Here is a 14,152-nt window from a genome sequence, read left to right as displayed (position 1 = left end):
TTCCCTTTCTTTCTCTCACAACTTGCTTTTAACATTGGGCATCCCTGAATTTGTAGACTTGAAATCGAGGAGGGCAGCCCTTCTTTTGGCAGTGACTTGAGCTTGTCACATTCATACAACTCGAGAGATTTGAGAGAGGTGAGATGCTGAAGCCACTTCCCATCCAAATCTTGTATTTCACGTGCTCCTTCTATTTCCAGCATCCGAAGAGAATTGGGCAACAGGGGCACTTGTATTTCCATCAGCTTCTTAACCAGATACTCACCTCTAATACTCAATTCTGAAAGAGAAGTGAGTCGGTCCAAGCCCCACTTGGTGATATCTGTATTGCTGTAAACCCCTTCTTCATTGCCGACAACTAGTGTCCTTAAATTGATAGGCAAACCCTCTTCTGCAATGGATTCCAAATTCGGAACATCACAAATATATAATGTTTGGAGGCCACTGAGATTATTAATTGGTTCTGGTAATGAATTAATCTTGTCGCATTTATCTACCTCAAAATAACTCAGGTTAGGAGTGGACGAATCCGGTAGGGAAATCGACTCCAGTTCAGGACACCCATATACTTCGAGATGTTCAAGAAACATGAGAGATTGGCTTGCTGCTTCTTCTTCCAAAATTGAAATTGATTTCAAATTTTTACATTTAAAAAGCACAAGATGCTTGAGCACAGGGAGAGAACCCAAGGGAAATGACGTCAGCGAGCAACAGCTACGTATTATATCCAGATCCTCAAGTGCCTTGCAACTGTGAAGGAACTCATGAGTTGGGAATTCAAGGCTCTCACAGCCTCGGATAAAAAGTGTCTTTAACGCTTTGGGCAGACCATTGCTCGGGAAGGACGTCAGAGAAGGAATTTCATAGAGCCATAATTGTTGAAGTGAGTTAAAATTGAATACATTCATTCGTCTCATTATGTTTCTGTTATCCACTTCTCCTGAAAACTCTGATTCAAGTACACAACAATCCTCTACTTCAAGTTCAATTAAGCAAGGAAGATTGCTGGGTAAATTTCCTTTCAGCTTCGGACACCTTCTCAGAGATAGGTGTGATAGACGGGGGAACTCAGTAGTTATACCATCTATCATGTTCCATTCCTCCCACTCTTCCATCGATTTAAATTCCAAAGTCTCCAAGGAGGGAAACGGTTGGAATGACGGGGAATTACTTCCGTAAAATTCAGACCCAATACTCTTCACTGATCTCATACCTGAAATGAAGAGTTTTTCTAGGCTTTGTAGTCGTCCAAGAGGTGGCACTGAAGAACAATGACGACAATCTTCAATTCTCAAACACACTATGTTGCCAAATGAGGAATCACCCAACCAATTTGGGAAACTAGTTCCACCATAGCATTTAACGGTCAATTTCTTCAAATTAGTTGAGGGTTGCAGATGTTCAAGTACAACTTGATGGGAGTCTTCCAAAATGGAATCACTCCATTCCAATGATAACTCTTCAATTTGCTTTTTCTCCTTCAAATTGGCTTGACAAGCATCAGACGGATCAATAACATTTTCTAGTTTTGAGATGCAGAGTTTACCTTGTAAATTGGGAAATTTTCTCATTTCTGCAAGCTTCACTCCATGTTGTTGTTTGCTGACAATAAAACCACTCAGACTTTGCAGATTTTCTAGTCTGGCTATTTCTACGGGTATCTCCTGCAAATCAGTACCATCAATATCAAGGCGCCGTAGATTCACCAATTTTCCCATCTCCTCAGGCAACTTAGTAAGAACCCAACAATAATCAATAGCAAGGTGGCGTAGATTCACCAATTTTCCCATCTCCTCAGGCAACTCAGTAAGAGCAACACAATAAGATAACAACAAGGTCTGTAGATTGTAGAGCTTGCATATTGCAGGAGGCAACCTTTCAATTCGAGTGCAAGATAGATCTAGGTATCGCAAATGCTTTAAATCACCAATAGAATTCGGCAAAACAGTGATATTCCTGTAGTCTGACAGTGATAACACCCGCAACTGTTTCAATGCTAGCAACAACTCATGCAATACCCCATTCGCTAGGTAATGGCCGGGGATCCGGGACTCAAATTCAAACGGTAATGCTGTGAGTGTACGGAAGCCTTTCAATCCATGAAGGGAATCAAGTTCGCCAAAATGGTTAAACATACTTTTATCATAAGATAAATGACGAATTTTGTTTAGATTTCCGAGTTGCATTTCATTGTCATGCCTCTTACAATATGGGAAAGAAACCATGGTTGCCAAATCGTTGATGAGGTCATGCATTTCAAAGTGTTCCCCATCCGCAGAACGTCGTATCAATGACCTTGCCACTAGTTCATCAAAGTATTCACCGCCTACTTCTTCAATGCTTTTCTCATTTTGGGACACAAACAAATCCCTGTGCCATCCATAGCTGAACTAACTTCTCTTTGTGCAGCTCTGAGTTCTTTGGGAAAATTGCACAATAAGCAAAGCATTGTTTCAAAGAAGCTGGAAGGAAATGATAGCTCAATAGAAGAGCTGGTTGCACATCCTCTTTTGTCAGATTCCAAAGGTTGCTAGTTAACACTTTATTCCAGTAATCATTTGATAAGTTTGTGCGAAGAACACCACCCAATGCAACTGCAGCTAATGGCAAGCCACCACACCTTTTGGCAATTTTTCTTCCAGTTTGTTTTAGGTTGGACTGCTCAGTGCATTTATGTGTTGCAAATGCATGTTTTGAAATTAAACTCCAACAATCTTCAATCACCAGTGGTTTTAGAGGGCAGGTCTGTGTAGCATTTACAACACTCACAACTCTTTCATGTCGTGTTGTAACAATGATTTTGCTTCCCAATTGGCCAACACAAAAAATTTGCATCAGATTGGTCCAATCAACATAACCTGCATTCCATATATCATCCAACACAAGCAGGAATCTTTTACCAGACAAGTTCTTTTGCAATTCTGCTCGCAAAGCATCGAAGTTAACCAAATTTGTTGCTGCAGATGTGATAGATTCAAGAAGAGATTTTGCCAGCTTGAAAACATCAAAATCTTTGGAAACAGATGCCCATGCTTTCACATCAAACTTTTCTCTAACTTGAGCATCATTGTATAGGAGTTTAGCAAGGGTTGTTTTTCCAAGTCCTCCCATGCCAACAATGGCAAGCACTCCTATTTTACTGCCACCATCAGTAACAGCGTCTTCTGACAGTAAATAATCTTTCAGATTCTGTTTTTCATCATCTCTGCCACATATAGTAGAATCATCCATAGCAGAATTTGTAGGTGTGGGACGCCAAACATTGCCAGAAACACCTTTTTTCAATGGAAGGTTGTGTGCTCTCTCTGCAAAATGCTCTAATTCTTCAAACAATTTCTGCATCTTAGAATTAATCTCTCGGTAAGACCACTTGAAAGCAGAGGAGAGGACCTTCCGCACCTAAGTTGCACAAAAACATGATCATTTAAAATAATTGATATATAGTGAAAGAATGTAAAAAAAAATATCTTTTAATTTATATTAAATAAGTGAAATGTACACTTAATGATATATTAAAGAGTGGTACAAATATAATTTCTCATCATAACTCATTTAGTCGCTATAATCCTTGATAAACAAATTCAATGGAAGAACTTGATACGAGTATAGCTAAATGCAAGAAAGGAAGTGAGAGGCTTGCAACGTCAGCAAAAGAGGTTGCAACTAACTCGGGACAGATGGCAGCAGATCCTCAAATTCAAGGCCTCAGAAGAAGCGTGAGAAAGAGGTCAAATAGCAAGCTGTTGAGGGATTTCAGGCACTAGGCATATTGTGGTATTTTCTTCTTTCTCAACCCTCTTTCTTTGGTCACTCTCATTCAGCTGCTACATAGAATTTTCCCTTCTATTTTCCTATTTTGTTATCTTCCCTTCCCAGTGCTGATTCCCACTTCCATATCTCAGGTTATAGATTCACCCTACTGCTGCAATCTGATTCAGCGAATTCTGATTTTTCTATTTTCTTCAATTTTGACATAGTTACTGTTACACTGAAGAACTCTATCTTGTTTCTGTTCTTAGAGCTCAATCACTATGTGCTTGAATTCTTTCTGATTGTTCTTAGCTATTTTTGAACCCTAAATTTGTACTTCTGGCGTAATTACTCTATTCAATATACATACCATTTTCCTGTTTTTTGTTTAGAGCATCTATCACTCTATCATTTGGTGCTTTCATCGTGCCATGGCAGAAAACACGAGGCTCAAAACTTTGGAGGCGGAGCTGAAACGCTTGGGTCAGCGCATCGAGGAGGTTTCAGATGAGACTCGTGCTGAACGCGTGAGAGCCACAGAGGCTACGAGCTTGAAGTTTGACGCCATTCAATCCTCGTTGACGCAAATCATGCAAGAACAATCTCGATCTCGCTCTCCATCGAGGGGTTTCTCCCATGGTTCGAACTCTAGTCACGGGGTGGATAATGGGAATCGATTGGCTCAGCATAGCCGAGTGAAGTTTGATTTGCCCAAGTTTGATGGCTCAGATGCTCTGGGGTGGATATTCTCCATGGATCAATACTTTGAGTTTTTCAAAGTGCCAGACGATGAACAAATTGGGATCGCTGCAATCCACATGGTCGGGCCTACGATTCCGTGGTTTCAAATGTCTCAACGATCGGCCCAGTTTCGTTCTTGGACACAGTTGAAGAGAGCAATCGAATTGGAGTTTGGCCCTTCTCTTTTCGAATCGCCTAGAGAACTCCTCTTTAAATTGCAACAGCAAGGTACTGTAGGTGAATATTACGCTGCTTTTGTTGCCTTGGCTAATCGATCTCATATTGCACCTCCTGAGGCTTTGAAGGATTGTTTTATTGGTGGGTTACGCGCTGATATTCGCAGAGAAGTGAAGGCTCAGTGCCCTCCTTCGTTGATGCTCGCCTTGACCTTGGCTAGAATGCAGGAGGAGAAGTTTGCTTCGATTCCAAGAACCACCTATACTACGTCCTAACCTCGCTCGGTGAATCCTTCTTACTCGGGTTCCCAGCAGAATCGCAGTCTACCGAAGAGTCCTCTTCCACCTCTTCTTCCTACTCCTGCGCCTTGCTCAGCTTTACCTCCATCGAAGAACTCGGTTCGGAGGCTTTCCCCTGCTGAGATACAGAACAAGAGGGATAAGGGTTTGTGTTATTGGTGTGATGAGAAATTTTCAGCTACTCATCGCTGCGCCAATAAACAATACCTGCAACTTCACCTTGAATTGGATGATTCTATTGATGCTGACCCTGAAAATACAAATGACACTAATATTGATCTTACTTTGGAGGCTCTAGAACAGGAGGTTGCTGCCCATCATCTCTCTTACAATGCCATGCATGGCACTAGGGGACCTGCTATGATTAGATTCACTGCTGTTATTAATGGACATGAGGTGCACACGTTATTGGATGGGGGGAGCTCGGATTGCTTTATCCAACCCCGTATTGCCAAGTTTCTGAACTTACCAATTGAACCTGCTCCTGGTATTAAGGTCATGGTTGGTAATTTTCAAATTCTGCCAGTGAAAGGCGTGATTCCCAGTTTGGACATCACTATATCGGGCAATACCATCAGCATCCCTGAGGTCTTTGTTCTTCATGTTGCAGGGGGTGAGTTGGTCATTGGATCCAATTGGTTAGAATCTCTTAAAGCTCATATTGCTGACTATGATTCTTCCTTTTTGAGGTTTATGCATGATGGAAAATTTATCACAATTCAAGGGTACAAAACAGCTCCTTCGTCACAGGCTCAGTTCCATCATATTAGACGAATGCTCTCTACTGATGCACTAGCTGAGATGTTTACTTTGGAGGTCCAACATTCGACGGTGCCTGCAGCTCCACTATTGCAATTACCCGATTCACTTAACCCAGCTTTGGGCAAATTGCTTCAGCAATATGCGGGTGTATTCAATGTGCCTTCGGGTTTACCCCCTCAGAGGTCACAAGATCATGCAATTCCTTTAATTAAGGGTGTTGAACCAGTGAAGGCTCGCCCTTACCGTTACCCTCATCATTTGAAGTCTCAGATAGAATCAATGGTGAATGAGATGCTACAGGAGGGTATAATACAGCCTAGTAAGAGTCCGTTCTCTTCACCAATTCTCTTGGTTAAGAAAAAGGATGGCACGTGGAGATTTTGCACAGACTATAGAGATTTAAATGCCATCACTGTAAAGGATGGATTTCCAATTCCTACTGTCGATGAACTCTTAGATGAATTATTTGGGGCTAATATCTTTTCCAAATTGGATTTGCGTTCTGGCTATCACCAAATACTAGTCAACCCTGATGACAGATTCAAGACTGCTTTTCGAACACATCAAGGATTATATGAATGATTGGTTATGCCATTCGGCCTCATCAATGCTCCTGCTACATTTCAGAGCTTAATGAATGAGGTGTTTAAGCCTTACCTTCGAAAATTCGTGCTTGTCTTCTTTGATGATATACTAATCTATAGTGATGGATTTACTAAGCATCTTGAGCACTTGGAAGTGGTCTTAAAGCTGTTGCAACAGGAGTCTCTCTTTGCCAAACTATCCAAGTGTACTTTTGGTTCATCCGAAGTGAATTACTTGGGACATACGATAAGGGGAGGTGGAGTACATATGGAAATGGCTAAAGTGCAGGCTATTATGGATTGGCCACAGCCCACCAATGTTAAACAGCTTAGAGGGTTCCTTGGCCTTACTGGATACTACAGAAGATTCATTCAAGGCTACGCTTCCTTGGCTTCTCCTTTAACAGATCTGCTAAAGAAGGATGCTTTTGTATGGAGTACAGAAGCTTCTGAGGCTTTAACTCAACTTAAAAAGGCTATATGCTCAAAATCGGTGCTGTAATTGCCCAATTTTGATTTACCATTTGAGGTTGAAACTGATGCTTCGGGTTTGGGAATAGGTGCAGTTCTATTGCAACAAAAACATCCAATAGCATTTTTTTCCAAGAAGCTTCCCCCAACTCTGCAGAAACAATCAGCTTATGTTCGGGAATTTTATGCCATCACTGAAGCGTTGGCAAAATTTCGACATTATTTACTAGGAAAGAAATTTATATTGCGTACAGATCATCAAAGCCTTAAGGCGCTGCTTGAGCAGGACCTACACACTCCAGAACAACACAAATGGATGCACAAGCTATTGGGATATGACTTCGAGATTCACTACAAATCTGGTGCTGAGAATGTGGCTGCAGATGCCCTTTCGAGGAGTTTCCTTGGGCTTGGTTTGCACCACGAGCTGATTGGCTGAGGCAGTTGAAAGAGGACTTAGCTCAAAATCCTGATCTTCAAGTACTGATGGAAAAGTGTAGTAATCACACTTTGGGGGATTTAAATTACTCAGTCCATAATGACCTTCTTTTGTGGAGGAATAGATTGGTGATACCTACAACTAGCTCCTTGATACCTAAAATTTTGCATGAGTACCATGATAGTGTTATTGGAGGTCATGCTGGCATAGCAAAGACCGTGGAGCGAATTTGTGCAATCTATTATTGGCCCAACATGCAACGAGACATTAGGCGTTATGTTCTAAACTATTGTGTTTGTCAGCAAGCTAAGGTGGACACCAAGGCCCCGGCGGGGTTACTCAAACCATTACCAGTTCCCTCACAGGTTTGGGAGGATATTGCAATAGATTTTATCACTGCATTACCACTGGCAGCAGGGAATTCAGTAATTATGATGGTTGTTGATAGACTAACCAAATATGCTCATTTTCTTCCTTTAAAACATGATTTCAATAGCAAATCAGTGGCAGATATATTCATCAACAATGTGGTTAAGCTTCATGGTTTTCCAAGTTCTATTGTTTCTGATCGAGACCGGGTTTTCATTAGCAAATTCTGGCAGCACCTATTTCGAAGTCAAGGAACCACATTAGTAATGAGTTCTGCTTATCACCCACAAACGGATGGACAGAGTGAGGTATGTAATAGGACATTGGAGATGTATTTACGTTGCTTTTGTTCTGATAATCCAAAGCGTTGGGTTACTCTTCTTCCATGGGCAGAATATTGGTATAATACTTCTTGGCACAGCAGCATCAAAATGACTCCATTTAAGGCTTTGTATGGCTGAGAACCTCCTACGTTAGCTCGCTATGAGTTTTCAGCTCAAGATGATTCCTCCCTACAAGAGCTGTTGGAGGACCGTGATCAACTGTTGGACACATTAAAGTTTAATTTGAAAAGATCACAGCAGTATATGGAGCAGGTTGCTGACAAGAGTAGAAGACATTATGAATTTAGTGAAGGAGATTTAGTGCTGGTTAAGCTGCAGCCCTATCGTCAGCAGTCAGTGGCTTTGAGAAAGCATCAGAAGATTGGATTAAGATATTTTGGCCCATTCCCTATAGCAAAGAAGTTGAGTGATGTGGCATACCGTTTGGAGTTGCCACCGGAAGCACGTATTCATAATGTGTTTCATATCTCTGCCTTAAAACCATTTCGGGGTGAAGGAACCTCACCATATTTTCCTCTACCGTTAACTACTACAGATGCAGAGCCGATTTTAGAACCTTGCAAAATACTGCAGACTCGTTTAATTAAAAGGGGTGATCAAGTTGTGTCTCAAATCTTGGTACAATGGGGCCAGGATGGTTTGACAGATAACTCTTGGGAGGATACTGCCCAATTCATCAAGTTATTTCCAGAATTCAACCTTGAGGACAAGGTTGGTCTTGATGGGGAGAGTAATGATACGAGTATAGCTAAATGCAAGAAAGGAAGTGAGAGGCTTGCAACGTCAGCAAAAGAGGTTGCAACTAACTCGGAACAGATGGCAGCAGATCCTCAAATTCAAGGCCTCAGAAGAAGCGTGAGAAAGAGGTCAAATAGCAAGCTGTTGAGGGATTTCAGGTACTAGGCGTATTGTGGTATTTTCTTCTTTCTCAACCCTCTTTCTTTGGTCACTCTCATTCAGCTGTTACATAGAATTTTCCCTTCTATTTTCCTATTTTGTTATCTTCCCTTCCCAGTGCTGATTCCCACTTCCATATCTCAGGTTATAGATTCACCCTACTGCTGCAATCTGATTCGGCGAATTCTGATTTTTCTATTTTCTTCAATTTTGACATAGTTACTGTTACACTGAAGAACTCTATCTTGTTTCTGTTCTTAGAGCTCAATCACTATGTGCTTGAATTCTTTCTGATTGTTCTTAGCTATTTTTGAACTCTAAATTTGTACTTCTGGCGTAATTACTCTATTCAATATACATACCATTTTCCTGTTTTTTGGTTTAGAGCATCTATCACTCTATCAGAACTCATATCTATCAAACCAAACCAATCTATCTATTCTTAATATATAAAAGTAGGTACATAGGTTTACCCACATTATTTCTAAGTTATTTCTCTTCTTCTACTAACGCCATGTCAGCATCAACGCTTACTTGGCAAAATTTTAGAATACACCACTCAAATCTTGCCAAATCAAACTTTTATTTTCACATAAAAAAAACACAAAAAAAAAACAATTAAAAAACACAATAAAAACCAACTAATTAACTTTTTTCCAAATCAATCCTTATTTCTAAAACAACAAAAACACAAATTAACATTTACTCCAACAAAAAGCTCTCAAAACCAAAGAGCTTATTACCTTTCTCAAACTCTCACACTCTTACCACCTTTCCGTACCAAGATCCTATTTCCTCCACCCTCTTCCGGTCCCATGAGCCATTATTTTTTTCTCAAAACAAATTGTACATCACGATGTCCATTTCCGGCGGAGCCGCATTACATAAATTGCAAAAACCAGGGAAAACTCCATTTCTCCTCTTGCGGTTTCCCTGCCAGAGCTCGATTCTGGGTCTTAGACCAACGTCACCATTCGGCGCTGCCAATGTAGGAAATTTGTCCCAAATATCTTCATAAAGATTTTCAACTTTGCCGTTTACTTTTCTCATTGTTCAATATCATTTTCAATAACCCTATTTATTTGTTATAAATAATAATATTTTAATTGTGAACTCATTGCAAGTAGCACAAGTTTATGTATTTCTCTTTTTTAAATAATTTTGTCCAACGGTCACAACCAAAATTAATGTGCATCTAAAATTATTACTCCCTATATACTATCGATTGTAATATTTCATCATCAAATTATAAATTGTTATTTTACATGTGGAGTACTTTTTTCACAATTTACTTCCTCTTTTTCAAATTGTTATTCCACATGTACAGTATTACTTCCACAATTTACTTGGAATGGATTATCATTCTTTGACCATGTCTTATTCTCTTTATTGTAGAAGGATTTGCAGTGGTAATGACAGATCGAAAAAGTTAATACCCAAAATTGCTAGATGAAAATCAACCAATCACTATTTAGTAAAATGTTTTAAAAAAACTAAAACAAAAAACTTATATCTTATTATTCAATTGAAACATCAAGTACTAATTAAATACAATAAACATACATTAAAAGTGTCATAATAATAATAATTATAAAAAATTTCAGTTACAAATATTCAAATTCTACAACTTATACATATTAAGACTCTTACCACTTTTTATTTTTTAATCTCTTGTACTAATTGTCAAAAATTTTTTAAATTTAATATAACATTTTTATATGTTTTTCATTCTCATTTATTTATTTTTTTCATTATTTACAAACAAAAAAACCGCAAGACAAGACAAAGTGTAGCCGTTAATGCAAATCGCAAAATGGAAAAAAAATGCAGTTTTGTATAACTCTAATATAAATAACCTATGTCTTTTTTGAAAATAAATAAATTCAAAATTTATTTATAATATATTCTCTAAAATTTTTTAATATAACATTTATTAAAATATACTATATAATATAAATAATCTAGCTCTCCGCGCATTGCGCGGGTCTCACTCTAATATAATATAATATAATATCGAGGAATAACAGTGTCTGAAAAACTCTCAGTCTATGAGATCAATTCAACCTAAAGAACTGAATACTATAACATAGTATGTACAAAACTCTTTTATCCACGCCAAATTTAAAAAATGTTGTTTATGATACCAAAAGAAATTTCTCACCTTTTTTTCTTTTAAAGTCTTTGTAAACAAATGTCTCATTCACATACAAAAATAAAAAATTTTAATTATATTTACAATTTATTTGATGCACTAATAGTATAATTTACGTATTAGTCTAATATTCCAATCACATCTACTTTTTAAATGATTATTCATATAATTAATATAAAAAGTTGTTATTTTTCTCACGTAACCTTATGTAATTAGATATACATATATATAACAGTGCCTCAAAATTAACTTTTATATTTGTATAAAAAAAATTAAGGGAAATAGATAAGTCACCATCAAATTGATAAAATTATCCCTTCTTATTTACACTTTCATATCTTATTCAAAATTATCCTCAACTCTTATTTTCTTATTTAAATATATATATCACTACACATCGCTAAAGAAAACTATATATCAAAATCTAGTGCCATAAGCATATGTATTTTATACTACAAGTTTGTGTTATGATATATGAGAGTAGTTTTAGAAAAAGGAATGAATCTTTTTTATTTGTTTTATGAAGTATGATTTTTTACTCTACCACATTTTTTTATACGACTATCCTATGTCTAAGCTAAAATCGGTCACCAAAGTGAGGCACTAGATTAATATTAATTATTTTTACTGATTAAATTTAAAATTTAAAATCTAAGATATGCAAAATACTTTTAAAAAAAATGTTCATATTGATTGAGAAAAAGCTTTACCTAGCATTATTTAGTTGTTAGTTGTTACAGCAAATTAAATAGGTGTGTAATTAATTATATTGAATGAATCTCTTTTGTGTATGATATAAGTCGTACCTTATCAGTGGCACTTTGATGATAGCGGGCTTCGACTTTGCGACGGAGAGCTTCGGTGGCGATGTCGTCGATGAAGTCATCGGCGTCAAAGAGAGCTTGAGTGAGTTCATCCATCCATAGCTTAACAGCGGGGTTGCTGATCTGCTTCTCCTCAGCATCATTTAGAAAAGCATGAAGGCTTAGCAGCGTCACATTCAGCTTCTTCAGCAGTGATTCATCAAGTTTCTTGCTCCGATAGAACTCCGATATCTCAGTGGTGATCTTGCCTACTAAAGCTTCCACAGCAGCTGAGAGCAACGCTTCTCCCACAATTGCAGCAGCCATTTCTCTTTCTTTAGCTTTGCTTCGACGATTCAACTCAGACTAGAAGATAGAGAAGCCAATAATGCAATGCAAGACTACTGTGCTTTCTTTTTGGTCTTTATGGTCATTCGCCAACTACTAAACTATGGTTACATGATGAGCTGTATTCGATAAAATGTAACCATGGTTATTGATTCCGTAATTTTTCTGTTTTATAATTATTAATTGGTTATTAATAATATTTTTAATGGTGTGAGATTATATCCAATAATAAAAAGTCATTCACTTTTTTTTTAATAATTAAGTGCTGACTACAAAATACAAAAATTGATAACCCTAAACTTTTCCTTTCAGATCAATGAGATTTGGTTGGTGAACCTCATTAAGGTGGTGAAAATAATTACTTACAAGTCCCCGATAAAATTGTCTTATACTTTGCATAATAAAGTGACAAATAAATTTTAAAAATTTATATTTTAGATAGATTAATTCTTAAAAAAATATCAATAATTTTTTTTTAAGATAACAAATATAAATGAGTTTAAGTCAAATTAAAATTTTATACTTTAATTATAATGACTAATTTAAAAATAATGTGTCACATCTGTTATCTTAAAAAATTTTATTAATATTATTTTAAAAAAGATTAATATATTCGAAACGTAAATTTTCAGAAATTAATTTATTACTTTATTCTATTTTGCAAATTGCAATCTTGTGCATGCTACACGGTGTATGGTTATGGCCAATGGTTATATAATTTTAGTAACACTTACAAATAATATTTTTATACTATTTAATAATATTTTTTAATTTAAGAATTTAAAATAAAAATGTTATAAAATATCAAAAATATAATTTTAATTTTAATAATATTTGTAAGTATTACTAAAATTCTTTAGCCATCAATATGGATTAAAAAGCACATAAAAAAGTTATTTTTGGGGTTTCTCTTCTGTCGTAATAAGCTGATGTCCTTGTGATTATAAACCTGTAAATGAAGTGCTTGAAGAGGCTAAGTTGTAGCTTTTGAAATTTCTAGTTGTAAGAATATTGCTCTCAAATAATATTAAGAATATTGCTTCCATTCTATATTGAACATTGAAAAGAGCAACTCCCAATTTACAAAATAAGATCTTTTTGACTTGTGGGCTTGTGGCCTCTCTGCAATTTTTCTGAGACCTAATTCATGAGGCTACCGACATCTCATTGAATACTTTGCTGGTACAATGTCCTATTACCTGGTTTTTTTGTCATGCATGAAATTCACGTGTTAAATTATCGAAGTAGAATTAAAATTCGTTTGAATGTTGTTAAATTGTCAAAATTATTTATATTTTTTAATAAAAAAGTTATTTTTCAGTATATTTGATAAATTTTAATAATAAAAATAAAAGTATTTTTTTAATTATAATTTATAACTTTTTCAAACGCAAATTTTGTATGTAAAAATATTTCTGTTTTAATCATATTTTAGTTCTTGAAAGATTGAATAAATAGTTAAATACATACACTTTTTAGTCCTTGAAACATTTTAGTCTCAATATTTTATTTCTTAAAAAATTAAGGTATATATACCTTTTAGTTCTCGAGAGGTTTAATTTAGTCTTTTAATAAATGAAATATTAAAATTAAACATTATACATATACATAGCTAGTATTAAAACTAAACAATACTTCAGACTAGTATATGAATGTTTAATAATTTAGGAACCGAATTGTTAAAAGGTTTAATTATTCTCTATAATTTTATCAAATTTTTAATTATAAATACCTTCAATTTGCGAAGAAATATTCAGTTAAGTCTAATATTTTTTACACTAAAAAGGACTTAATTACAAAATTAAAGCAATATAGGAACTCAATTGAAAGAAAAAAAAATATAAGGACCTAATTAAAAATTTAGTAAAATTATAGAGACCAATAGAATAATTAAACCTTGTTGAAATAAAAGTTTTTTACCTCTTGTAATAATTAAGAACTATATATAAAAAAATGTATGTCTACTAGGGGTGCATATGGGGCGGGTGAAACCGGGTTTGATGTAATCCAGACCCG

At 36.2% G+C, this 14,152-nt stretch overlaps 2 protein-coding genes across 2 annotated transcripts in view; both read right to left on the bottom strand.

Annotated features, from left to right (window-relative positions):
* Window positions 1–2,225, bottom strand: part of LOC107476525 (putative disease resistance protein At3g14460) — a 3,468-nt gene extending 1,243 nt beyond the window's left edge. The window contains exons 1-2 of the mRNA XM_052261559.1: window positions 719–2,225; window positions 118–613 (exon numbers count right to left, since the gene is read on the bottom strand). Coding sequence (XP_052117519.1) covers window positions 118–613; window positions 719–2,225 — 2,003 coding nt within the window. The remainder of the gene's footprint in view (window positions 1–117; window positions 614–718) is intronic.
* A 121-nt stretch (window positions 2,226–2,346) lies between these two features.
* On the bottom strand, window positions 2,347–12,199 carry LOC127745798 (putative disease resistance RPP13-like protein 1). Its single transcript, XM_052259641.1, has 2 exons — window positions 11,792–12,199; window positions 2,347–3,399 (listed from the first exon to the last, which is right to left on the bottom strand). Exons 1-2 carry the CDS (start codon window positions 12,113–12,115, stop codon window positions 2,347–2,349), a joined length of 1,377 nt encoding a protein of 458 aa, XP_052115601.1. The 5' UTR covers window positions 12,116–12,199.
* Window positions 12,200–14,152: the final 1,953 nt, after the last annotated feature.

This window comes from Arachis duranensis, chromosome 1, assembly GCF_000817695.3.
Source record: "Arachis duranensis cultivar V14167 chromosome 1, aradu.V14167.gnm2.J7QH, whole genome shotgun sequence".
In the NCBI taxonomy this organism is placed as follows: domain Eukaryota; kingdom Viridiplantae; phylum Streptophyta; class Magnoliopsida; order Fabales; family Fabaceae; genus Arachis; species Arachis duranensis.
The sequence above is the reverse complement of the archived record's forward strand: the minus strand, read 5'-3'. Positions and strand labels throughout refer to the sequence as shown.

Excerpts from the sequence above, each read along its gene's own strand:
- LOC127745798 (XM_052259641.1), bottom strand. The coding sequence starts at position 12,115 with ATGGCTGCTGCAATTGTGGGAGAAGCGTTGCTCTCAGCTGCTGTGGAA. Across the intron at positions 3,400-11,791 it reads ATCAAAGTGCCACTGATAAG|GTGCGGAAGGTCCTCTCCTC; the intron begins GTACGACTTATA and ends TGTGCAACTTAG.